General features: G+C 39.0%; 1 protein-coding gene across 1 annotated transcript; it reads right to left on the minus strand.

The window, feature by feature from the left end:
* Positions 1-51: 51 nt before the first annotated feature.
* On the minus strand, positions 52-27,985 carry LOC148759218 (ankyrin repeat domain-containing protein 26-like). Its single transcript, XM_088793489.1, has 10 exons — positions 26,994-27,985; positions 25,491-25,640; positions 22,312-22,382; positions 21,878-21,971; positions 14,940-15,052; positions 10,406-10,460; positions 8,133-8,329; positions 6,727-6,952; positions 1,811-1,856; positions 52-678 (listed from the first exon to the last, which is right to left on the minus strand). Exons 1-10 carry the CDS (start codon positions 27,903-27,905, stop codon positions 629-631), a joined length of 1,914 nt encoding a protein of 637 aa, XP_088649615.1. The 5' UTR covers positions 27,906-27,985; the 3' UTR covers positions 52-628.
* Positions 27,986-28,000: the final 15 nt, after the last annotated feature.

Raw genomic sequence — 28,000 nt, forward strand, 5'->3', positions numbered from 1 at the left:
TTTTAAGACTGTTTCCAAAAAACAAATCGATAAATCAATGACTAGAAAAGGTGAAAAACCTTAGACAAATTTTATTTCTGTAAGAGGACAGCTTTATGAATCTGTGTTTAAAATTATATATTAATATAATCAGATTTATGGCACTATAACAACTGTAATACATCCAAACATTGATCGTAACCATAACAGCAGATATCAAAATGATGTCTGTGAAAATTTTTAGGTTCATACACAGTGATAAATATTGGAAAATTGAAAAATAGCTATCAGTTTACACCACTGCAGTATTAATGACAACTTGGTTGTTTGGGTGTTGGATAAACAGCTAGTATTTGGGCAGCATGAGTATGTAAAACTTAACACTGCTTGTTTTCATCCACAAAATCTGCTCCAAAGCTAGTTAGACGCCAAGAAACACAGTTTGAATACTATATAGATTTTCATATACACATATGAAACGAAAATATTTTCCTTCAGTAAGAATTTTCACATGCCATATGTTTAATGGGAAAGAAGGAAAATGCTATGTAAACAGCCCAGTAAAGGTGAACTATTTATATTTCAGATCATATAGTTCTTACTCAAAAACGACATATATTCTTGTGATGCATTCAAAACTAGATCATCACTAGATATTAGAGCAAAGTAGACGGTGTTCAGATTGAAGTTCAGCATCAGCTAGAAAAAAAAAGAAAGAATCATACTCTTTATCTAAAATGTAAGTATACATGTTAAGAAGAATGAAAAAAACCTATGAAGACTCCACTACCCAGTAGGAGATTACTATTACATATCACTTGCCCATGGCTGCACACTGAGTTAACTGCTCTTCCTGCTAAGTTTCAGAGCTTCTGATTGTCTCATTCTTCATTCATTTATTCAACAAGCATGTGCTAAGGTAGTACAACAAGCACTGAAGTTACAAGGTGAAGAGGACATGGTCCACCCCAGAACCATCACCTACTCTAAACTGGAAAAACAGGTGAACAGGCCATTTCCATTCAGAGTCACATATACCATACAAATATAAAGCAGGGCATTATCGGAACACATAGAAGGGACCTCCTGGCTTTGTGTCAATATTGTCTGCCTTTTGGTGGCGGTGATACGTATGTTCGTATCTGAAGGACAAGGAAAAAGCATGCCACATAGAAGGAAGAAGCAGATGCAAAGACTAGAGTGGGGAAGAACAGCGTGGAATGAGAAGTAGTCTAGTTTAGCTATCAATAGATGCTAGAGCAAAGGGGCAGACTAGAGTTAGTAGCAAGAGAGAAGGCCGAATTATTTGGCAAGAAGTAAATTGATTTGGGTGGTTTTAACCATGCAAAAGTATGTGATGTTTCTCCTGAAGGTAAAAGGTAAACCAATGACAAAGTCAATGACTGGAGGTTTAAATGTCACCGATCAGGTGACAGCTATATGGACTGTAATTGCCTAAGTATTACTAGATGAGCCTGGTTACTGGGCCTTATATCACTAGCAAAAACAGGATAGGTTGATGAAGCCCAGTTTTCAATGTGCAAGTTAAAAGTTCCATATGGGTGGTAGAGGAAAGGAAGGGGACGGCCAGAAATAAAAAGAGATACATGGACTTTGAGGTTTTCGAAAGGCTACACGTGATGAATAAATGAGGAAGAAATGTATTCTTCATAATGCTTGTTTATGCTTTCAACTTTCCCACTTGCAATGCATGAGAAAATAGTTATTGTAGTATCTATTATCAAAACATGGAGAAGGATGCCATACTCTTTATTGTTTATTTCAGAAATTAATGATATCTAACTGGAATCAGTACATTTTGGCCACCTACCTTCTTCTACATCTCTAGTTATGCTTTCCACCAACTTCTGCTGCTCCTGAAATAAATCAAATCTTAGTTACAGTATTTAAGTTAAACAAGAGGCTTTAATGTAGGAATGTGGCCTTTACATAACACCTTTAAAGAGTAGACCTTGCTTGGGCATTGTGTAAATACACACAAAAGTAATCACATAAATAAAATACATTTCTACTCATTTTAATTTAATAGAGAACATATATAGGTGATGCTGTTTAGACTAATCCGACCAAAGTGCAGCTGAAATTGGTCTACTGAATACACACAATTTCAGAAGGATGAGGTGTGATCTGATTCCTACAAAGAATCAAACAAGTCATATTTTACAGTGAAAGCATTACTTTTCAATCCTTAGAAAAACAGCCCTTTATAAAACTTTAATCAGTTTTTTTTTTAACTTTAATGGATTTTTTCCTTTATGGATTTTTTATCTTAATGGTTTCTTGCACTTTTAAAATTAATCTTACGGTGTGTTCTAGGCTATTTCTCAGCATAGAACCTTAAATACATAAAATGATGATTGTGGCCCTGTCACGTCACGTGAAAATTCTGCTGGCTGCAACAATCACAAAAACTATTTTCTTGTCTGTATTATGACTGAAACATTTATATTTGTATGGACACAAAGATTACAGGAAATCTGACTTAGAAAGTATGGCCTAGACCCAGTTTTCAAATTTAGTTTCTGATTCATGACTAAAGAATTAGTAACAATGAAAAGAATACATAATTATTTAATTGTAAATTCGTATTCTTTCTACAAATGAGGGAGGCCCAATTTTTGAAGTATTCGAGTGGTTGTAGTTAGTCTACTTAATTACGAAATGTATGGGAATATTTCAAACTCTATACTGCAAGTGTCCCAGTCTAAAGTTTTCTTATTTAATCCTTCCTTCTGAAAGGTATCCTCTCACTACATGACCAAAACGGGGCTTACAATAATGTCCAGAACGTAATAGACAGTGTGGTGACAACGATAATATGACACCCAATGCCTTTACAAATTCAGGGGTGAAGACAAATCTGTTGGCCATCATGGTTTCCAATATTTGCAGAGACTGTTTTCCATAACACCTTTTTGTCAATAGCTTCATAGAAAAGGCTTATAAAATGAATAATGTGACAACATTACTAGACGGCCTTGTAAAAACAACAACCCAATACCAGGTGAAGGGACAGGCCTGTCATGAAACAGTTTTAATTCCAATTAATCAACAATATATAAAATGCAAATCACATTTTTCTGTGACTTGAATTAGGGAACTGCAAATGTAACGTTATTCTCTTTTCCCCAAAGCCCTTTTCCTAGATATTTACTTCGATTATCTTTATGTTTATTTGTAGGTGAAGATTGTGTTCAGATAGTAGAAGTAGCTTGTAGTCCAATATTCAGAAGGAGAATGCTTCTGCAAGTTTATTTATACCTTTCCATTACTCAAAAATATAGACAGGTGAGAAAATTATACACAGGAAAAGAATGTATCCACGAACTTTAATTCAAAGGAGTTTCACTAGAAGGGTTTTCTCATAACTGGTACTTCTCAGACTCTGTCCCATAGAAATCTAAGGTTCCACTGGGGACCCCGCAGGAACACAAAATCTCAGAGTCTCCATGTCTCCGTTAGCTAGGCAGCTCTACTTGTCTATATTTTATATCATATAGTTTCATTCAAAATTTTTTTTAAAGACTCGTATTAGACTGAAAAATAAATATTTTTGAAGTCAGAAAGTCACTGATTTAGTCAAAGTCCGTAATTGTACATAACAGGCAATCAAGCTCAGAGAGATCAGAGGTCACCTGAGGTCACAAAACCAATGAGCTGCGGGCCAGGAATGGGCTTTAGGACTTCTTACTGAGGCTAGAGTAACATGCCAGCTACTTCCTCATATTCAGGAAATTGCCATCAATTTCTGACTCAGACAAAATGAATACCTAAAACTTTGTCATGTAGTTCAACAATACTGAGGCATGAGAAACAAAATAGTAACTTTCTAAATAATTGGAAGCTTTAAAGTCATGAAAAAAAATAAGGAAACTGAGACTGATATCAAAACTCCGATTAATAGCAGTCAATACACTCAATATATAAAGCACAAACATTTCTCAACACAGGACCGAGAACTTGAAGGAGAAAATCTTTAATGATAGAAAGCAAACTCGAACTGAGGAAATTCTTCCTTAAAGGAACCTTTCTTTTCCTGAAAATAAAACTTGGTTGACCGATACCAACCAACAAATGCGTTAACCATGTTGTGGTAATCTGTAGCAAGCAAAACTTATACCACAAAAGAGATTTCTCTTTATCTCCTAGCACACTTCTGTCCAACCTCACATCATCACAGCTGGACCATAAGTCTTTCCAGCATTCTGTCGTGATTGGGAGACGTATCTCTGTATCTTGACGGAGTAGCGCTTTTTCATCTCTCTTAATCAGGCTTGCACGATTGGGCAAAACAACGCCCCACAGGGGGATAGTGGCTAACTTGGAAAAACGGTATTGAGTTTAAAATAAACCATTTCTCGTTTATCTAGAAATACTGAAAAACTAAACACATCTTTCCTACCAAAAATTAATTAAAGAAAAAATGTCCACAAGCATATTCTCTTGCATAGCTTCTGCATTTACACTCTTTCATCTTCTGATTTTTCTGGAGACGACTAAAGAGACCATTTGAAGTACGTATCATGCTGAACAACTTACAAAACATTAGACATACACTTTCCTTTTGTACCCAGTATTCCAATGTCAGCACTTCGAAGCACTGAGATCCTATACGACCAAAAGGCTATCTCAAAATACTTGGCTCTGCTATGCTATGTTATGATGAAATTAAATGAAAAAACAAGGTTGAAACCTCATTTAGCACAGGCCTACGCTATTTTGCTTGTCATTAAGTGGGCCATAAAAATACCATCAAATTACAAACCAATCTGCATTGACAGAAATGGCTATCTTAGAAGGTGATGTCAACATTATGGCAAATGACACAACAACGTTGCATCTCCTCTAACATCTATAACTAGTTGGACATCTCTAGCCCAAAAGAGGTTCCTCTGTCCCACACACTAGGATGCCTAAAAGATCCCACAGCCGTAAAGGGAAGGAGGGTGTATGGGAAGTGAAAGGGAGGCAGGATGGGGGGAAGGACAGGAACAGGCCCACACCTGGTTCCAGGTGGACAGGCTGAGCCTGAATCCCCAGCAAAGGCAGTAGCAGTGGAGGGGTTGGGGCGCAGCCCCCACATCACAGCCCAGTGGAGGGTAAGAGGGGCAGCAGCAGCATCCCCCCACCTCCACAAGAATCCCAACCCTCCCCAGTTGCAGCAGTGCTGGCACCACCAGAGACCAGTAGCAGCAGCAGAAATACTTCTCCAGCCTCCAACCACAGCACAGTCCTACCAGGGCCACAGGGAACCAGGTGAGCTCAGTGGGCTCAAGACAGGCTCTCCTCAACCAGCGCTTTCCCCTGTTCCCTCCCAAGGTGCTGGTGCCCAGCGAACGTCGTGATCTGGATACAGCGGCAACACCCATCATGCTGGTCACCCAGGCCAGCACTCCCACACTCACAGCTAAGCCCCCACACTTGGACCCCCTAGGCACAAGTAGCACCAGTGAAAGAAAACAGAAACTGTGCTATTGCATCAGCTACTGAAAAACAAAACAGAGACGTCTAATTATCTACCTGCTGAATTGCTCACATCAAAATGTACATCAATAAGAAAGTGTTCACTACTTCCAATGAGCCTGCAGAGGAACAAGCCATCCAGCAGCATGAACAACCAGGGTAACAGGGTAACACTGAGACAACGACACTTCTCCAGAAACCAAGTCAAAGTCACGAAAGATTGTGATCTACGTGATAGAGATTTCAAGATAGCAGCCAGGAAGAATCTCAATGAGATACAAGAAAACTCACGAGGCAGTTCAATGAGTTCAGGAGCAAAATTAATGCACAGAAGGACTACTTTACCAAAGGTATGAGAACTATAAAAAAGGTCCAAACAGAAATCCTGGCTCGGTGAAGAACTAAAGAAATGAGATCAAAATGGACATTTTAATAACAGTATTGCACAAAGAAAACAAGTTGCTAGTAACGACCCCATTTCATTGCCATCTCAGTCATCAATTATTCAAGTGATGCCGAGATATACAGATATAAGTGAACTTCATTTTAAAAATTCAAATATTTGCTCAATTTACCTCTTTCGAAAATGTACTGTGGCTTAGCAAGACATTTTATTTTATTATTACTTTTTAAGCAAGACATTTTAAATCATCGAAATAAAAATGCTATAAGTAAAACAGAAATTAAGGATGTACTATCATGTAAAAAGATGACAACTTTTAACTTAGAAAGAGAAGTTAATCTTTCCAGGGTTACAAGTTTGCCGAATTCATAAAAAGGATTTACCTCGGTTTCATTGAAATAAGAAACATCCACATTTAGTTAGTAAATGTCAATCATTCACTTACGCTTAGGGATGGCGAAACTGGGCTGTAGGAAAACTAAAATTGTTATAAACCATCGCCAAATTAAAAACAATGCAGAAGTAAGCCAAAGCATCTCAAAGCATCCCGTTCGTTGTTAGGTAGTAATATTTCATTTGTAAAATCTAATTGAAAAGCAGCTTTTCCAGAAATTTAAAATGTGTCAGTTAATTACATTTATTGAATACAGTTAATGACAGGTAGCTCTTAAAACATGGGAGATGCAGGGACTTACAAAAGATGGTCAAATTTCTGTCTCCATTCTACATTAGCACACACAATTATGCCCTTTACGTTGTGTGCATTAGTCAATGAAACAACTCAGAATCTCCGACCAAGTTAAGAACAAGAATTACATCACAAATCTGAAACCCAAAGGAAAGAAGGTAATATAACTAACCTTCATCAAGTTGGTGCACGTGCCATTATTAGAAGTCTGTGGGGCTGACGTAGCAATCACCCACTGCTCTCTTGGAGCGAGACTTCCTTGAGGTCGGAACCAATCATTTAGCCTTCCAACACAAGGGAGGTGCAGGTCTGGCCTCCTGGGAGCCGTGCTGAGTAAAGAGTTCTGTGGTGCATTCATGAGAAGCTGGGTTCTCATCTCTGCCAGCGTGTCCTTAATCCTGTGAAGATTGTAAGAGCAAAGACTTAGTATTTTATTTTTTCCTTAATGATTTGCAGTTCTTAATGTTTCCATAATAGTAAGTGGAATTGCCCATGAAACGAACACTGAAAATATGTCAGGGCAGACCTACCAAGTACAAGGATATGTTTCAAATTGTTTTAAACCGGTACATATGTTTCTGTGGGGAAGCCAGGCTAAGAAGTAATTCAAAGTAGGGAGGGGAGGAAAAGGCCTATCAGTGATGTTGACGGCTTAACAGATAATACTTTCTGCCTTCTGGAATGGCTGAACCCATAAGATTCTTGAGGATTGCTAAGAGACATACATAGTAAACAAGTTTAGAAATTTGCTGAAATCCCACAAAGCTATTTTCAAGCATTTGCTTTCACTGCCCTTGGGTAATCCCCTCATTACCCTGAAGAAATTAACCATTTGGCACTGAGGCGTCATTTAGAACAACAGCCTCTGGGGGAGAACAAGAGAGCCTGGTTGGTGATCATACTGAACTGAAACAGCTCCAGGGGCATGTAGCTTATGACACTGTTACCAAGGCACTGGAGGTGGGATCTGCCCTTTCTGTCTTCCACACACCCCCTCAGGCTGACCGCCTTATTTTTATAGCCACTTAGTCAGTTACACTACCCTTCACCCCTATGTTAACCTTCTCCTATATTTCACATGTATGCCTCTGTGTACATCCAAAAGACTAGAAAAAACAGCTTGTCCGAAAGCGACCTCTAGAGACAAAAACACAGAGCACAATCGAGAAAGTACATTTACCAAGTGCCAGAATATGCAGAGTACTTAACCCTTTGGGTTTAAGTTGTTATAGTAAATAGTTACCTCATATTTAGGGAAATTTTGACAAGAAATTTTATAATAAATAGCGCTGTCTAAATCACAAAGCTTCAAAAACACTTTGCTTAGAGACTGGTAGATCAGATTAAGGCTATGAAAAGCGTGAGAAGGAAAAATACAGTCATGTAAAACCAAAAATGGGAGAGATGCATCCTGAACTAACATTTTAAAAGTAATTTATTCACTAACATCATTTTCCAAAATTATACTATTTAGTAAGCTTTCACTTCCTATTAATCTCGGGAATCTGCCTGGATAAAAATTAGACTTTAGAGGCAAATTAATGAGCTCGATTGATTTTTCTCTTTGTTTGGACTTACTTGTTTAGTTTCTTTTCCAAAGATGCTGTAACTTTTAATTCCTCTAGGTAGAGGCGCTTACATTCTTCCAATTCTATTTTAAAATGTTTCGCTTTGGAGAGTTCAGATTCCAGACGTTGAATTCTGACCTGCAGACGTTGAATTCTGTCACCACAGTCATTTAACGGGTCTACGTTTTCTTGACATGCTGCTTGTTCCTAAAGCCAACGGAAAGGATACATTTTAAAAATAATTATAACCTGAATAACTATAGTCTATTTGTATTCTTTAGTTTTAAGTCAATGATTTGGAGGGCAATTTAAATGTGAAAAAAGCTGAAGTTTAAAATACTTATCATCAATATGGAATGAAATACATCTGAATTATGAAAATATTTCGAATCATCTCATCTGACTGTTCCAATAAGAGAATCAATTTGAAATTTTAAGAATTGAACAATATGACTTAATAATCTAAGAGTATGGTGCAGTTTTTAAATCACCCTTTTTCTTTATTTCCTAATAGTCTCGTTTTATATCAACTGGCCTTAAAAATAAAATCATTTTCCACAAAGAATGATTCTCAAAGATCAACTGAGTGATAATAGTGATGGGAACTGAAATATCAAGAAGGAGAGGCAAATCCCACCTTAGTTCCAGAAATCTGAAAATAAAAAAGTACCCGCTGTGAACGGAATAGGGGAATGACGTACAATACGTATATCCCAACGTCATCTGCAGTGAAATGAATTAAGGCATGGTAATCAGTGAATTAACCTGTAAAAACAGATTTAAAAAATGTTTTCTACTACATCCTGTCTTGCTCAGTCTTCAATATCCCAGAATTTTTAGTGTTCTGCTTCACGCTTTTCTACCTCATTCGTGACTATATGAATTTTGAGGCTCAATAATTTTTATCTCCTCTTCTTTTTATTCTCTAGTTTTTCACATGACTTTTGTACTCCTTTATAGATAATAACTCCTGTTAAGATTGATTTTCTTCAACAAGATGTAGACATCCTTTTTAAAAAACTGTTTAAAACAAATTGTGTTTGTTTCCAATCTAGTTGTGGGATGCACAGCTCTGCTCCAAGTCAAATCGTTCTCTTCAATCTACTAGTTATGGCGGGTCCAGCTCACTGACCCATGCGGGAAACGAACCGGCAACCTTGGTGTTATGAGCACTGCACTCTAACCACTGAGCCAACCGGCCACCCACCCACCGGGGGCTCAGCTCCAAGCTCCAGCCATTGTTTTCAATCTAGCTGTGGAGGGTGTACCTAACTGGTGCATGTGGCAATCGAACCAGCGACCTTGGTGTTATGAGCACGATGCTCTAACCATTGAGCCAACTGGCCACCCCACAGATGGAGACATTCTGAAGATGCAGTTTCCAGTTTTGCTGTGAGATCGTCATTCTGAATGAGTAACATAGTATAATTTGGTTACGAAGGAAGTTGACTGAGAATAGTCTAACCCCAAACCAGTATCAACTTTTGAAATCAATTCAGTTGCAATAAAATGTCATCGATACTGTAGCAGAGTCTTAGAATGTGGAACCTTGAATTACTCAGAATGAAGAACGAACATAAAAGCACCAGGAGTCTCAAAAATGCATCCTTTACTGTCATCGACTTTGCCACACGACATCTGCACTTGATTTTCTACTATTTCTTGAATGCTTGTTTCATGTCTTTCTTCTATAAAATGACTATAAGTCACCTCCCAGTTGATAGTCTCTCACCTGTTCCCCATTTTAACTCTCCATAATTTCTTAAGAAGTTGTAGGGAGTTACAAGTAACTCATCCGAGTTACTTCGGCCTCTGTCAGCTACAAATGTTTCATGGCAATTTGAATTGCTTTCCAAGAAGAAATGATTCCCAAGGTTAAGGAGAAATCACATCTCACACTGTGAATGTTTAGTGAGATGAGCGCTACATTTTTTTCACCCACAACAAAAGTCTTAATTCAATAACGCTGTCTCGTAATCCTCTCTTACTTTCCAAGATATACGAGAACATCCTAAACAGCAATAGTAACAACAACAAATCTCCTGGAATTTCAGTGGAACTGAGCAGGGTAGAACTACTTTCCTGTAGATACAATGCTTATTTGGTAAGACGAGGTGAGTGGATATAGTGTTTTTAAAACATGCCTACAAATTCTTGACATTTCTCCATGAAATTCCCTCTCTTTTAATATGTGCTGGCCTTAGTGAGTCACTGGATTCTAGTGCATGGAAATAGGGCAGAACTGCTGTGAGAATGCTATGTCTGAGGCAGGAAATGTGATACAGCTTCCATGTGACTTTGTCTCTCGAGAAGCTCGGCCTGAGAACCCAGCCACCAGCTGTGCAGAATGAAGAAGCCCAGGCCACACAGTCAGGCCTCCTATAGATGTTTGCGCTGCGACGGGCCCAGCGGATGTCCCGGGCAAAAGGCCGCTTCAACTGCTACATGTGTGTGTTACAGCCTTTAGATGATTCTCATTCGCAGCTTCATGGCCACCCAGCTGATGCCAAGTGGAAAAGAAATGAGCTGGTCTCACAGACCTTCATCCAACTGCATTCCTTTGGAACAAAACAGATGCTGTTTTGAGCCACTAGCTTTTGAGTTGGTTTCTTGAGCAGCAATAAATAACTGGCATTGTTACTGATATTCAAAATGGTGTGAGGCCACAAGGAATGCCATCTAAAGCCTGTAGGAGTGCCTTTGCACCAGGAGGGACGTGGAACCCGAAAGGATGTGGAGAAGAGTGAGAATGACAACCACAGGGCCTCCAAGAGACGCTTCTTGGGGGCTTGCTGGCCCCTGAAGAGGCTGACAGCAAGAGCTTCTCAGCCAGTGAAGAAAATGAGTCTGAAATCTGGATGAAAGGGGACTCTTGCTATGAAGTAACAAAGTAAAATCCATGAGATACATGAGCTAACGAAAGACTATGAACTGTAAAGGAACCAGGACATATTGTGTTCAAATATCTGTTTCCCATTTACAGCCTCTCCCACAGGTCCCGTTTCTGTTTCCCATTTACAGCCTCTCCTAAGGTCCCCACAGGGCAAATCACGCTAAAAGAAAGAAATGGCTTCTGGGTGAAGATCAAATTCCCTGTGCTCCCAGGAGGACATGATATAAGGATGAAGAGAAGAGTGTAAAACTCTTCCTCGAGACCTCAAAAGGGTTAAGGTGGGGCCTTAAATTCCTGGAAGGATCTACAGAGTATAAGAATTTTAAAGGCATGGTCCTGCAACAGCTACAGGAAGCCCAAGAGCTTCTCTCAAAACGATTTATGACGGTGGCTTTTCTAGTGGCACGAACCCCAATAACTCACACGCAACGCCAAGCTTTTAGGATGATCAAGTAGCAAACAACCAGCTTATTACCTTGGACTAATAAAAACCAAGAGAGTGAAAACTAAGAGGAGGCCTGTGGGGCTTAGGCATTCGCGTGGAGGAATGATGCTGAGGAAAGGGCTGCAAGCACAGGTCATTTCTTATGAAAAGCACAGAACAAAGAGCTCACAGGCCACAGCAAAGGGCCATGGAGAAGCACTGGCAAGGTTACCACTGAGTCCTAATCCAAGAACGGACAGCACACATCAGGCTGTATTTCAGAATTGCTATGGACTAAGGTGCCTTCCACTTTCCATTTCTGCAGGGGAAACTTCAGCAGTCGAGCAGAATGTTGGGTGTGTGGGTGGTAGATAACTTGTCCCTTCCATTCTCATGTTTTCATATTGAAAGGAATTGTCCTCAAGGGGCTTTATCCTAGAAACCAAAAACCAGGCCCTTCATCCCCATTTGCACCAGACTCACATGGTAAAATCTTAGACTCGAACCTGAGCCTGATGCCATAAACTTGAGACTTGTGGGGAGTATTGTGTAGGGATGAGTGTATTTTCCATGTGGGAGGAATATAAAGAATTGTGGACAGTGGATAGATCAAGCTGGTTTTTAAATGTGTCCGTAAATTTTGAAATATTCATTGCATAAAAACAGTCTAATATGGGTCAACATTAGTGCCTTGCTCCTAATGAACAGAATATGTTGAAAGAGATTCCGTGTGAATTCCAAGACTCCTTCACAAAGGGCAACACTGCTCCTGTTGGTTATGTCTCTGAGGATCTGAACCTTGGAACCCAGCCCCGTGTTGTGGGGGGCTCGGGCCACAGTGCGAGCCGGCTGTTCAGGTGTGGGTGTCCCTGCTGTCTGCCCCAGCTAGAGTGCCGACCAACAGTAGGCACCAACAACCGGACACATTGCTGAACAGACTTTCAAATGATTCCAGCCACCAGCCATGGAGCTGCCCCAGTTGAAGCTGAGGGGAACAGAGACAGACGGCCCTGGCCACACTCTTCTTAAGTATGGATTTGTGAACCAAATAACTGTGGTTTATTTCAGCCACTCCATTGGGGAGTTAAGGAAAAAATAGACACAACTTCTGGATTATAAAAAGATATAATAAGCAACATAACTTATGCAGTATAAATTACAGACATATCTTCTTTTATTGCACTTTGCTGTAATGCGTTTTGCAACTATTATTATTATTATTATTATTATGTTTTACAAATTGAAAGCTTGTAATAATCATGCATAAAAAAATGCTATGCTTTAAAGGACACATTGAAAAACTAAAAAGCAAGCTAATGAAAGGGAGAAATATTTGAAAATCCTGTATGTGATAACTAATTTGTATCTAGGTTATACAAAGATTCTTACAATTCAGCAAGAAAAAGACTATCCAATTTTAATGGGCAATGGAATTGAATAATCAATTCTTCAAGGAAGATATATGAATGGATAATACGCCTGTGAGAAGATTGCTCAGGATCGTTAGTCATCAGAAAAAAATAAATCAAAACCACAATATGGAGCAGAGAGTACACTAGTGGTTCCCTAGGGCTAGGAAGAGTGGGAAGGGCAGACTGGCACACAGTGAAAGCTAACAGGTACAAGGATACTTTCCAGGGTCATGAAAATGTTCTAAAACTGCTTGTGATGACCACTGCATAAAGCTTTGAACACACTAAAAGCACTGCACTGGACAGTTTAAATGAGTGAACTGCATGCTATGTTCAGTATATCTCAATCAAGCTGTTACGAATGAACGGAAGGAAGGAAGGAAGGAAGGAAGGAAGGAAGGAAGGAGGGAAGGAAGGAAAAAAGAAACAAAGAAAGAAAGAAAGAAGAAAGAAGCTGATTTGGAGCCAGTGCTTTGGGGGTCATGCAACAGAGTCCTTCTTGGCTTTAGATAACTAGCCAGGGTTGAGACATAGGAGAGGTAACAGAATGCCCTTTTAAAGAAAAATTATATAGAAAAATAGCGGTCTTTTTCACTGCTTCTGTCTATGAAATTAAGGAAAAATCTATATCATACTGCTAAAAGCATTGAGTGGTTTATATTTCCCCAAATTAAGTGATTTTTGGGTTCCAAACGGATTATAAATTACCTTCTGTTTTAACCTATTTTTCTGAATATCCATTTCTGATTGATTGGGTTCTAAATCTCCAAGGACACTAACCTCTCCATTTTGATTGTCATGTAGCATCCTTGTATTCTGAAAGAGTGTCTTCAGTCTGCAGAATTGTAGAAAATGAGTAAGTCAAATTCTTTAAGACAAATATTTAATAATTATTTAAAGAGAGATTATGTCTATCATACAAAATAAACAAACCTATAAATTATGAACCTCTCCTATTTATTCCAGTATAATAGTTTGAGAGCATACTTATTAAATTATAATCTTAAATGAGTAACATAAAACAATTGTGATACATATGATACAGACATCATATTGTAACGATGAAAGGTTCTTATAATTAAAGTATTATTAACATCCGCTTAAGATTGTTAGTATCAAACGTTACCCTATTATTAAATATCAGCTATAAAGCAGAGATCAGTATCAAAGGTGAAGAAGGAAAGTATAATATATGTGGGTGTTTCGAAAAGACAGAAAAATACCATTCGGAGCCTACTGACCACAGTCTACAGGAAGAAAAGAAATCATTCAAAATAGAAAGAGAAACCGGAAGGAAAAATCTGGTCAGAGTGGAAAGGAAAGGGGCAGGGCTTTAGAAGAAAGGACACTGGAGAGATGAGGTGTAACAGTCTCTTCAAGTCTGTTTTAAGAAGAGATCTTTGCCAGCACAATTTAATAAAATGAGAAGAATCCAAAACAATGCAGAGAAAGACAGTGACAGGAGGGAAAAAAAACACTGAGGAGAATCAGAGAAAAACTTCATTCAGTTTGCAGCAAGGGCACGCCACGTGCGGGCTTCCCAGATGTTGGGAAACTTCCATTATTATCTGAGTGAGACGATTACTCATCTCATTCTTCTTTAGGTTATACATCTGGTTTGGTATGTATGACATGTTTTATAACTGAAAAAAGTAGAAAGAACACAGAAGCCAAATCAATAACACTTCTGATGATGTTAAACAAAACCACAGATAGGTTTTTAGACATTAAACTGTTAGAATGCCGAAGGGAAGAACACTATTAAAGAAGGAAAGATTACCAAAGAGAGCAAAGACATCTTGCAGAAATAAAGATTCAAGGGAGACCAGGAAGAGCGCAGTTGACAGTATATGCAAAAGACACTGTCATTACAGTTACAGGAATCATTAAAGAGCAGGTATAACATTTTGGCATTCACACAAGTTTGATTGTGCTGTGAGTTTCTGAAGTAAATTTTTAAGTAGGATAATGTGTTTAACTATGAAAATTACAGATATGAAATACATTTGTACTTAGGTTTTCATCAAGGAAGAGTTACAGTTAAATAGTAATTAATGGTTGACATGATCTGAAATATCAAAACCTTACCTGGTAACCTCTTTCTCTAATCCATCATTTGTCTTCTTGTGTTGATTCAAATCATATTGCAGAGATTCTGTTAACTTCTTATAGTACTCTAATTGTTTCTTTCCATCCTGAGACTTTGAAAAACATTTTTAAAGAAAGTTAGTTTTGAAAATCTAGAGACTCACTTCTTTCTTTAAAATATTATTCCTCATGAGTTCATTAGTAATATGTGTAGACAGGTGTATAAAATGTAGTTTATAAACCTGATGCCAGTAAGGACAGATTTCAAAAACAATGACTTTTCTTAAAACAGCTCAAATTGATTTTACAGTGTCATCATTGGTTTCCTGGAATTTAAATTGCCAAACTTTCTTAAAAACAGAGGTTTTCACATGTAAAAATACTAAGTGTTAAACCTGATTTAAATAGTGGCTTATTTACATTTCGGTTTGTAGAAATGCCTCCAGAGACATTTTCATCTACAGCTCAAGATTTTCCAGGGTTTATGGAATCACATTTTTCTACGATAATCACTGAAACTTCCCTGCAGTCCACCTTACATTATTGTGATCATCTGACGTGAGCATCAGATGAAGACTCTCATTCTCTGTAAGCGTTCTTCCATAGGTTTCAATTTCTCCGTTTCTAGTAAATATTTTTCTCTTTAACTCAAGTTCATCTCCTCTATGTTATATGAAAACAAAACTGTTTCTTGATTCCTGTGACTTTTTCTGTCATCCTGTTTTTCTCCTTGGACTCTAACCCTCTTTAATGTGTGGCCTCATCCCCAGGTCCATATTTTCGCCACTTATTCTCTTCTTTTACAGAAGAATCTGACTTTCTGCCCTTATAACTGCGCTAAAACAGTTTTCAGGGTCATCTCTTTCTTTAGTCCTTATCCTGCTTTACTTCTTCGCAGCAACTGATGAGGATGCCCACACCCTTTCTGTGGTCTTCTCAGCCCAACTCTTTTCTAAACAGCAGCCCTGATAGTCAGTCCTTGACCCTTTTCTATTCCTCTTTTTAAATGCTCTCAGCTTCCTACATCCCAGTGCTTCAAACCACATTCCCTCATCTACAGTGGCAGCCCTCACCCCCTTACTGAGGTCTTCTGTACGTTCCTTTTTCCCCTCGAGTCCCTCATAGACAGCGCCCTCAACCACACACTCATAAACCATGACTTGCTATGGATCGGCTCATCTTGTACATTTTACGGGGATTCTTACCACTGTTACTGTGAGCGTAGCGTTATTTTCAGATCTTGGCAGCTCCTCACCCTTAGGATGCTGACCAGCATACTTTGTCCTGCTTTTCTCTCAGAATGCATAAGTTTTTCATAAGCTTCACATTGTCCGCTATTCGCCTTTCCATGTTTGTTTGCTCTTTTGAATAACTTCCTATTCCTTGGGACCTGACCTGACCTGACCTGACCTATGGAAGTGTTCTGAAATTCCTTTCACAAGTACACCCCTTATCTTGTTGGAAGGCTTGTCAGCTGGAACTACCCTTTCTTCCCAGTCCAGATGCTTCCTCTCAACATTGTGTGAATCAAATATCTTAACCCCGGTAATATCTCACCTGGGGGGAATCCTGAGATGAGAGTCTTCTAGAGAAAGAGGGCTATTGATTGAATTCGTTGAAACCTGTCGTAATTAAACTTTTGATTTACACGGTAGAGCTTATGGTGGCTGATAATTCTGTGGCGATGCTAATTACTTCCCCTAGGAATCTATAGTCGCTCATTATTTTGGTATTGTAAGGGACTGTTAGCATGAGAACTGCTACTTTAGCATAAGAACTGCTACCTTAAAGTTAAGATAGGGTTAACAGCCCTGAGCTTAAAATAACCTAATGGCCTAATTGTTATGTGAGACCAGATGCCTAACAGCTTATCTCCTGTTCTCTGAAGAAGCAATGGAGGCTTTTGTAGTTTATCTATAAACTAACTCTTTGAAGCACAGCTCAACGTGCACTCTCTAAGCATAGCTCAACCTGCACTCCCTAAGACTGAAAAAAATTACTTAATGCCTTAGCTATGTGAGAATTGTAGGTTAACCTGTACTCCCTAAAACTACGGAAAATTACTGAGTGCCTTAGAAACGATATAAAAACCCTTAGCTTTAAGGGCTGGGGGTCCTTGTTAAAACCCGCTGCGTCGGGCAGAGACGGGGACCCCAGCTAGCTGGAAATAAACCTCGCTGTGTAACTTGCATTATCGTGTCCTCTGTCTGTCTGAGGGGGGGCGATTCCAGGACTTAACAGTATAAGCTTAATCAGTTTTAGGTATGCTTACAATAAATTTTTCGATTTTTTGACATTCAGTATTATTTTACATTAATTTCATGTGTACTGCACAGTGGTTAGAATTTATATAATTTAAGAAAGTGATCCCCCTGACTCGTGCAGCACCCACCTGGCACTGTACGGAGTTATTGTGACAGTATTAACTATATTCCCTATGCTTTACATTACATCCCCATGACTATTTAGGAACTACCAATTTGTACTTCTTACTGCCTTCACCTTTAGCACCCTGCTCCTAACTCCTCTCCCATCTATCACCCTAAATTATCGCGTACTCATCTGATGCCATGCGTTGCTATTACAATATTATTAATATATTCCTTATACTATACCCTGGATCTCCATGACTAGTTTGTAACAACCAATTTGTACTTTTTAATCTCTCCCCTTTTAACCCACTTCACGAACCCCCTTCCAGCTGGCAACCAACAAACTATTCTTTGTATGTATGAGTTTTTTTTCTGTTTGTTCTGTTCTTAAATTCCACTGATAAGCAAAATCACATTGCATCTGTATTTCTCAATTTGACACACTCCACTCAGCACAACACCCTCCAGGTCCATCCATACCGCCACAGATGACCAGAACCCATTTCCTTCCATGGCCAAGCAATATTCCATTGCATGTATGTATCATCTCTTCTTCATCCATTCATCCATTGATAGGCCGCATGCACATCTTGGCCATTGTAAGGAATCCTGCAGTGAACATACTGATGTACACATCGCCTCGAATTAGCATTTTTCGGTTTCTTTGGATAAATACTCTGAAGTGGGATATCTGGGTCATTCTTTGACTCTTGTGATAGCCTTTGTTTAAAAGTCTATATTGTGTGATATAAGCATTAGTCCCACAGCTTTTTAAATTTCATGTTGTTTTCGTGAAATATCTTTTTCCATCCCTTTATTTTCAGTCTCTGTGTCTTTTGATCTGAAGCCAGTCTATTGTAGGGAACATATGTAAGGATCTTATTTTCTTATCTTTCAGCCACCTTGCGTTTTGACTGGAGCATTTAATCCATTTACACGTAAAATAATTGTGCGTAGATACATAGTTACTGCTATTTTATGATTGATATTTTTGTTTTTCCTTTTTTGTTCCTTTTAAAGAAGTCCCTCTAATGTTCCTTATAATACTGGTTTGGTACTGATGAACTCCTTTAGTTTTTGTTTTGTTTTGTTTTTTTCTCCAGAAAGCTCTTTATCTGTCCTATGACACTTAATTATAGCTTTGCTGGGTAGACAAATCTTAGCTGTAGGCATGTCTTCATCACTTTGAATATTTCTGCCAATCCCTTCAGGCCCACGAAGTTGCTCTTGAGAAATCAGCTGCTACTCTCATGGGTGCTCCTTTACAGATTACTAAGAGCCTTTTTCTTGCTGTTTTCAAAAGTCTTTATTTGCATCTAAACTTTGGCATTTTAATTTTGACGTATCTTGGTATGGGCCTGTTGGGGCTCATCTTCTTTGAAACTCTGTGATTTCTGGGCTTATATGTCCATTTCCTTCACCAAGTTAGGGAAGTTTTCAGACATTATTTCTTCAAGTACATTTTGAACCCCTTCATTTCTTTCTTCTTCTCGTACTACCCGTATGATGAGACTGTTGTTATGCTTGACATTCTCAGAGTTCCCTTAAGCTATCCTCATAGTTTGGATTCTTTTTGCTGGTCTCATTGGGTAGTCTCTGCTACCATAGCTTCTAAATCGCTCATGCGATTCTCTGCTTCATCTAATCAGTTTTCATTCCCTTGAAGACATTCGCTTTTTCAGTTATTTTATTCTTCACTTATGACTGGTTCAATTTTTTTGTTTTCTATCTTCATTTTTGTGTTTCCTATCTGTTAGTTGAAGTTCTCCTTGAGGTCACTGAGCATCCTAACAACCAGTGTTTGGAACTCTGCATCTGCTAGATTGCTCTTCTCTATCTTGCTCAGTATTTTTCTGGAGGTTTGCTCTGTTCTTTTATTTGGCATACGTTTCTTTGACTCCCCATTTTGGCTTCCTCCCAGTGTTTGTTTCTATGTATTTGGTAGGGCTGCTGTGTCTCCCAGACCTATTGGAGTGTCCTCACGTAGTAGGTGTCCTGTGGGGCCCAGTGGCACGTACTAGCTGTTAACTAGAGCCGGGTGCTATAGGAGTGTCCTTTGTGTGGGTTGTCTGTACTCTCACGTTGTAGTGCAGCCTTGGTTGCTGTTGGCATGTCAATGGGAGGTATTGATTGTCAGACTGTTTGGTTGAGGACTGACCATGACTACAGTGGAGGAGCTGTTTTTGCAGGGGCTGCCCCTATAGAGCAGGATTCGCTGTAGCATGGCACTGGTGTCTACCCTGTATACACTTTGGTTGTATCTTCCTGGCAGGCACCCCGGTGATGCTCCCGCTCTGTCCAAAGATGGCCTCCAAGTATGTCAGCCCTAGGGACTCCTGGAAGCGGCCCGGCCACAGGCCTAGTTCAGCTGCAGCCTGTGTCCTGCCCAGGGCTACCTAGCTTGACCACAAAGCAGGATGCAGATGGCTGCCACCCGCACCGGCTTTGGAGGTGCCTGAAGAGTTCCAGTTGTGAACCACAGCCAGCTTCCACTAGTGCCATCTTGGGTCTGCACAGCAAGAGGTAAAGGTCAGCTGAAGCCACACACTGCTTGTTTGGGTTTTGTGAAAATTTGAGAGGTTTTAGGAAAGTCTGCAGCACGAGCCAAGACAGGATTTTTTTTTTTTTTTTTTTGGAAACACCACTGGAAGCAGCTTGGATTTGCTCCCTAGTTAGGTGGGGCAGGTTCTCAGGGATTCACCAGGGTGGGATGGACATTGTTAGCCACGTTGATGTAGACTCAAGAGATGGCGGCTCCCATGTCTCACACCGCAACGGGTGATGGATCAGTTCAGAAAGAATGGATTCTACAAGCACCTCTGTGTGGGAGAAAGCTCCCTTCCAGCCGTCAACCTAAAGCCAGAAAACGTATTTCCTTTCCTTATGTCCCTGACATCTTTTGAACTACTGCCCAGAGTTGGAGCTCAGAGCAAGTGAGTCCCTCAGTTAGTAATCCCATTCCCAAGTCCTTTAAGAGAATTGACTGGGACTCTAGCCATCCTTCATCTCACCCAGCCACTGGTTTCCACACCCAGAAGTTATGGGGACATCTCTCTCCAGCACTGGAATCCTGGGCTAGGATGCCTGGTGTGGAGCTGGGACCACTTGCACCTCCGGGTGGACCACCGCATCCACGATATCCCTCCCGATTTTTAACAGTCAAACAGGGGTCTGGCATCAGCTTGTTCTGTTTTTCTGCCCCTCCTACCAGTTTCGAGGTGACTTCTTCTGTATGTCCTTAGTGGTAGGACGACTTTGGTTGAACTAGACTTCAGGTGATGCTCAGTGATGATTGTTCTGTAGTTTAGTTGTAATTTTGATGTGGTCATGAGAGGAGGCAAGCATGGCATTTACCTACTCTGCTATCTAGACCACAAATCCCCAATTTTTCAATTTTTGATACTTCAATAGATTTCTTTATAAAACTGCCATGTGACAACTCCTGGAACTACCATTCACGTAAGACTCCTTTTCAACACATTATCATGTCACTCATATGAAAAGTATGCTAACGTAATGTGACTTAATTGACAAGAAGTCTAGACAAAAATTTTTTTCAAAGTTTCTTTGGCCACAAAAAGGACCATCAGCACAATCTTCTGTTTCCCTTGATGGGCATGTCTGTCTAATGAAATTGCTTAGACCTGGCTACTGTGACTGAAATACACCAGCTGGAAGGTACATCTACGTCATTGGTCCACCACAGGGGTCACAATGCGATCTTAGGATGGGAAATCCTAGGGAGCCTCTCCTCCAGAGGACAGGAGGATGTCAGGGGAATGTTGTTCTGCTTAGGAAACAGTGATACAGTTTTCCCTGTCCATCGGGAAATTGTCATCCTGGATGACACATCAATCTTTTCTGACATCGAACTGTTAAATCTTTAAAAGCGTATGATTAACTCAAGTGAATGGAAAAAGATTAGTTTCTAAACTTGCAAAGCTAGGAGCACTATGTTACTATGTAAGGCCTTGATTGGACATTCATTTCTACTTTTACACTTGCATCTGTTTTCTTTTTCAAAATCCAACAAAGAGAAAAGTATATTCTTTTCAGGAAACATTTGCACAATGACCCAGTATTCTTTAATGATGAAGAAAACAAATTAGAACATTAAAAGTAATTTGTTCTCCAAATCTCACTAAAGGGTTTACATTTCAAGGGAAATTCAGAATTCTGGATCAAATCCTTACTCAAATGCCTGGACTCAAACAGATATTTGTAGTCCGATGTTTGTGACAGCATAATTAGCAACAGCCAAAAGTTGGAAAAACCCAAATGTTGGACAAACGAAACGATAAATGAAACGTGGTATACATCAAATATTGCCTTTAGACTATCGCAATCTTTTTTTATAAAATTCTTACCACAAAAATCATTAATTTTATGAACTGAGATTTCTTTCTCTGTGGAGAGGAATTACATTACTCCCAGCAAGTAGTATCAACATGGATACGGTACTTTTATTAACGAGACTGTTCTTATTGTCTAAAATAGTATTATATGCTACTATGACAGACATAAAAATTCCTTTGCAGTATGACAGAAATGAAGAGACTAACTTACCAAGCTTGTACCTGACAGGTTCCTGCGAAGGTGTTCGATTATGCCCTCTAGCTTTTTATTTATCGTTTTTATGACAGCATTTTGAGTTTCAAGCCTAAAGTGAATATTTTGACATAATTATTCTCACACATTGACTTTAAAGCATACCACATAATCTCTGAACAAATATCTGAAGGTGCAACTACATAAAATCTTACAAATTCAAAAGCGCATGATTTGGCAATTGTGCCATTTTTCTAGTTGTGAATTGTGGACAATGTGCAAAAGTAGAGATAATGTACACAAATTACTCTTTTCAAGGTAGCTCAAAGCTGACATTTTGACCCAGCTTCACACTCATGTGTTTATTGTTATAACTGATCTAATTGTCATAATACACTACACGTCTGCTTTATAAATACTCAAGGTACTTTCTGTGCTGCTTTAAATTATACCTTTGCACATGATCTTGGATCTTCTCGGTACATTGCGCATCCTCTGCATGTCGGGCACTTGCTTCTTGCTGCTAAAATAAAGAAAAAGTGATGTTGAAGTACTGATGATCTATGACATCTGACAATTAAGTTCGCAAACTTGTTGCATGATGTTGCTCCCCTTTTTTTTTTATATGTGTGAGGGATTGTTCATTACGAATTTCTACCAACTGGACAAACAGTTAACCAAGTTTACTCTTTGGAAGTGCTGAAACGGTTGTGTGAAAAAGTTAAGACGGCCTGAACTTTTAGCCAACGACTCATTGCTCTTGTATCACGACAATGCACCAGCTCACATGGCGCTGTCCGTGAGGGAGATTTTAGCCTGTAAACAAATAACTGTATTACAACACCCTCCCTACTCACCTGATCTGGGCCCCAATGACTAAATATGTCATTACCCAAAGATAAAGAAAATATGGAAAGGAAGACTATTTGATGACATTCAGGACATCAAGGGTAATATGATGACAGCAATGATGGCCATTCCAGAAAAAGAGTTCCCAAATTGCTTTGAACTGTGAACTAGGTGGTGGCAGCGGTGCATAGCTTCCCAAAGGGACCTTTGTGACTGTAGTGATAGTCAGCAAGGAGGTATGTAGCACTTTTTCTAGAATGAGTTCTCACACTTAATTATCATACCTTGTAGTACAAATGACCTGAGAAGTCACACATACTGTATTCCAAGCATCCCATCAACTCTAATTTTAAATATTCACGTACGTGAATTACCAGCCTATTCCAGGGAGTTTGAAAGCTAACAGGCTACTCTTGGGGGCAGTCAGACAGTTCATGGAATAGTTTGAGGGGCAGTAATTAAACAAGAGCAAAATGCCTGGGCTTTTATCCCAAGTCCATCAGTTATTAGCTGGGTGACCTTGAGCAAAATACTTAAATTTTTTGGGTCTCAGTTTCTTCATGTATAAAATGAGACAATAGTGGCATCTACCTCACTGGGATATGGGGAAGATTAAATTAGGGAACATATGTAATAGAAAAGGACACGGCACACAGTAAAATCAAAGGGTTTGCAGTTAGCATTATTAGTGTTGCTGTATTTTAAGTTCTAATACAATTTGATATTTACATGGATGGGATGCCAATGGAAGTGGTCTGTTACACCAGTTACAGTGAAATCATTCATCAAACTATTGGCAATGTCAGCAAATGGGGAGCATTAAGCCCGGAATAGAACCCCAGTACTAAAATCCTTTTACCAATTCCACTAGCCAACAGTACATTTTCTCTGCTTGTAATAATTTATACGTTACTATGTCTCTGTACCACTCAGTGGGTAATGAGTAAGGACTGCAATGCAAATACCACCTCCTGGATTGAGCATACAATTTACATGACCATGAGAGGCAGGGTAAAGCCACTGACATGGAAATAACGGACTCTAGTGCCAAACCCAACTTCCCAAATCAATTCATTCCCAGCAACTGATTAGGTTGGGATGTGTTAGCAAGCACTCAGAAGAGTAGATGAAAGCACCATGCTCTGGCAGATCAGAAAAGGCATCCTCAGAACTGTACAGTAAGAACGTGCTATCAATCTGTACACCCTGTCTGGCTGCAGAGAGGAAGGGCTGGTTCCCTGTTATTTTATTTTTTTTATTTTCATGGAGGGGGGAAAACGACCATTTCATTGAACAATTTTCTATTAGATTCGTGCTTTCAATTTTATACATAATTGTGAGAAATACTTTCAGAATACAAGTTTAATTATATCAATGTCTCCAAGGGGAAGTATTGGTTTGGTATAAAATATTTAATTTTATCCTAACAACTGTTAAAGAAAACATTTTCAATTTATGCAAGGATAGGTGCCATCATATCAAATACTATTTCCCCTTAGACAAACTTATACTTAGAAAGACAGAATTCTCTTTCATGAAAAATTAAAACTATGTCAAATTTTGGGCTTGATTGCTCTGCACAGACTATCTGACAAGTTCTGAGGAACATGAGTTCAATGAGAATTGGAACAGTCAGAGAAAGCTTCACGGAGAGGTGAGACTGGGAGCGAGAAATCCGGGGGCAGGGAAATCAAAACATTGGCTCCCCCATAGCTTGTCAACTCGTGTTCATAGCAGAATTATTAACAGTCAAAAAGTGGAAACAACACAAAGTCCCATCAACTGATGAATGGGTAAGTATTTTGTCCACAAAGTGAAGTAATGTTGGGCAATAGGAAGAAATAGCTAACAATTGATATGTGCCACAACACGGTTGAACCCTGGAAATGAGATGTTACGTGAAAGAAGCCAGTCACAAAGGACCTCGTATCTTGTGATTCCATTTACATGAAACATCCAAAATAGGCAAATCTATAGAGACAGAAAGTAGATTGGTGGTTGCCTGAGGCTGGGAGAGACAGGAAGACGGGTGACAGCTAAGTGATGTGGGGTTTCTTTTGGGGGTCATGGAAATGTTCTATAATTGTGGTGATAGTTCCACAATTCTCTGAATGTAACAAGAGACATTGAATTGTATATTTTAAATGGCTGAAATATGATATGGGAATTGCATCCCAATGAAGATTAAAAAGAAAAAAAACAATAGTAAATCTAGATTATTTTCTTAATTCTCTATTGTGGGTGTGCATAATATAATGATCTACGTATTTCTATACTTTTAAAATATTTCTAAAATGAAAACAAAATGAAGGAAATGCCTACTTCAACTGGTTTGTATAATGAACTTTCTGTACAAGTCAGTCTGAAGTCCATGAAACATATGCCAATGCTGTAACCGTTCACAAAAGCGATGATAAGAAATAAGACAAATGTCTGAATTGTGCTAGTAAACATTATCTTCTGATCTTAAATGGCTGCTCATCGTGGTCATGGACCTATCACTACAAAAGATTGTTTAGTAGGAAAAAAGTCTCTCGATTTCTATGAGGAACTCTGCCTATTTCTCAACGTTACCAAGGGTATAGACTACAAACACATACAATGCAAATAGCAGGATGGAAGCCAGAATTTAAGGAAGAAGTGCATTATAAAGATAATAAAATTATAATAAATTAAGTACAAGGAAAACACAAAAGAGAGCTGCCTTGAAAATCAGCATCCTAAAACACTTTATATTAATCAACTATCGATGAACTGTTGACAGGTTACATTTCACACATACCTGACTTGGGAGTTGCTCTAATGTCTTGAAATCCTGCCTCTCAGCTTCTGAATTCATATGCTGATGTGATCTAACCTGCAGTGAAGCCTCTGACTTAGGCAGTTTTTTTATGGTGTCCGGTAGCTCTCGTTGAAGTTGTCTCCCAACCACCTAGGAAGATGATTCTGTTAGTGATTTTATAATCCCATCTATTAAATTACGTTAAAATTCGCTAACTCTAACATATTAATACAATACATAGCTTGAAAAAGATCACCCCACGCATCAGTTCACCTTCTTTTCTTCTTTTGGACAAATTCTGTTTACTGAATCTGGGTAAGACACAGAAGGTGTGATCCTGCTGCCCACTCACTATTACGTAGGTTACTTGAACAACAGATTCAGCCCCACTCTCCACTTCCCCTGATGAAGCTGCAAAGCTTAACAATCTCCTGACATCTCAAGGGGAGCTAGGTATGTCGGTGGGACTAGTGGTAGTCAATTCTACATTGTGGAATGTTTTCCCCCTTTTTTATCACAGGTTTAAATTGACTTCACAGGTCCTCACGTATGCAGTCCACTGCTCACAACCTTCCAACAGATTCCTGTATCTTAGAAGAAAAGCGACTCATTCCACTGGTCTTCAGGGCCCCAGGTAACACGGCCTGGACCTCCCTTCCTGCTACACATGAATCCTGCCACCCCTCACTCGTCTGAAAATGGAGACCCAATGCCAAATTAATAAATCAGAGACCGCTGCAATTCTCTTTGAAATGGACAAACTTATGTCCAAATGATAGTAAATGGGCCTTGCGATGAGAAATATGAATTTGTAAAAATATTCAGAGACTATTATTCATAGCAGTGGGAAGATTAAATCAAGTAGAGTTTTGATAGAACTCCTCACATTTGTCCCAAATTATGATTTAATGAAAAATTAGCTGCCTTTAAAGAGGTCACAGTTCATAAGAATACATTATTTGAGACTGAAATAGTTCCAATTTATATCAAATTGACATGAATAAAAACAAAATTATACCAACTAAAACGTGGAAGAAACTACTGAGGGAAAGGGACAGCATCTACACTTCAGTTCATGGGGGAAATCTAGAATTAACTGTCTAGGTAATCCACTTAATTGAACCCTTATCTCTAAAAACTCTGTTTGCATAGGAGCATTTCCATTTATCTGCTTCATAATGGTACTGCAATGTGGTAACACAAAGATGAAAATTATTAGTGAAGCGGTCTAAGACTAAATCATTCATATCAATGTGTATCTATTAATAATTTATACCTTAAAATTTCATAGTCAACACAATGCCTTTACTCACAGGAAAGCACCTCACAGGTCTAAGTTTTATTGGCTGGATACAATGTATGCTTTTAAGCTGTTAGAGCAAATACATTTGTAATCTATGTATGTTTAATATTCAGCTAGTTTGCAACATTTAGCCATCATCAAATATTTGAACACTGAATTTTCTTCCAGGAAATTTGAAAACTATCTTTCTGGATACTTACTTCTTTTTCTGATTTATCCTTTTCATATTGGCACATTCTTCCATTCAAGTGATTCAATTTGTTGACAAAATCCTGATGTTCCTCTTTCAACATACGATCTTGTTTTTCAAATACAGCTTGAAGCGCTTTTTTGAGCTGCTGAAGCTGCTCTTGAATATTCATTCCTGAGTTTTCCTTATTGTCACTTTTGTTGAACGCATCACCCAGTTGCCGTGGAAGAAGCATCTTTCCACTTTGCAGGTCAGAACCTTTCTCCTTTGGGGAGTCCGGCTCTCCAGTATATGTGCTCACTTTTCCTTGTTTCCTTTGATGCACGTGTTCAATTTTTTCCTCTTGACACTGAGTTTGGTTTGGGTCTTTCAGTACAGGTTCAAAAACCAATGTCCTGTCTCTGACAGCATATCTAGTGTGAGGGAGCTCAGTGTCTAAGCTATTGGATTTACTTTGAGCTTTAGAAAGTTGCTGAAAAAGAATCTCAGTGTTTTCTTTTAGGTTACACCTAGCAAACCTGATTTTGTCCATGAAATGCAAGCATTCATCTCTTAATCCCTGGAAAGCATTTCGTAGGTGTCTTATTAATTGCTTACAAAGCTCATAATGATGGAGAGAAGCACTAGCCAGCATATAAAGGTTGGATTCCGCTTCTATTTTCAATCTTTCTTTGCTTCGACTTTCATTCTCCAGTTGAGAGTTCAGCATTGTATTCTCGGCTGTTGGAACATTAAGCTGTCTGTTATATTCAAATATTGTTTTTGTTAGTGTTTTGTCATTCAGTTTTATCGTCTTTTGAAGACGGTCATCCTTTTGTTTTACATTTGCAGTGTCCTCAAAGTATTTTTTTTCCATTTCCTGATTCTGAGGTTTCAGTGTGTCCAGTTGCAGTCTTAGTATGGCGATTTCATCCCGTAACATCTGATTTTCACGCAACAGGTCTTTTTCTTTTTCGCAACTCTCAGAAACCTAAGTAAAACAAAGGAGACTTGTAGCTAGCACTCAATGAAATGGCA

Source organism: Rhinolophus sinicus, chromosome 1 (assembly GCF_057876585.1).
Source record: "Rhinolophus sinicus isolate RSI-liver-muscle chromosome 1, RSI-T2T, whole genome shotgun sequence".
Taxonomy (NCBI): domain Eukaryota; kingdom Metazoa; phylum Chordata; class Mammalia; order Chiroptera; family Rhinolophidae; genus Rhinolophus; species Rhinolophus sinicus.

Excerpts from the sequence above, each read along its gene's own strand:
- LOC148759218 (XM_088793489.1), bottom strand. The coding sequence starts at position 27,905 with ATGTTACGGGATGAAATCGCCATACTAAGACTGCAACTGGACACACTG. Across the intron at positions 22,383-25,490 it reads TAGAGCAACTCCCAAGTCAG|CAGCAAGAAGCAAGTGCCCG; the intron begins GTATGTGTGAAA and ends TCTTTATTTTAG. Across the intron at positions 679-1,810 it reads AACTAGAGATGTAGAAGAAG|CTGATGCTGAACTTCAATCT; the intron begins GTAGGTGGCCAA and ends TTTTTTTTCTAG.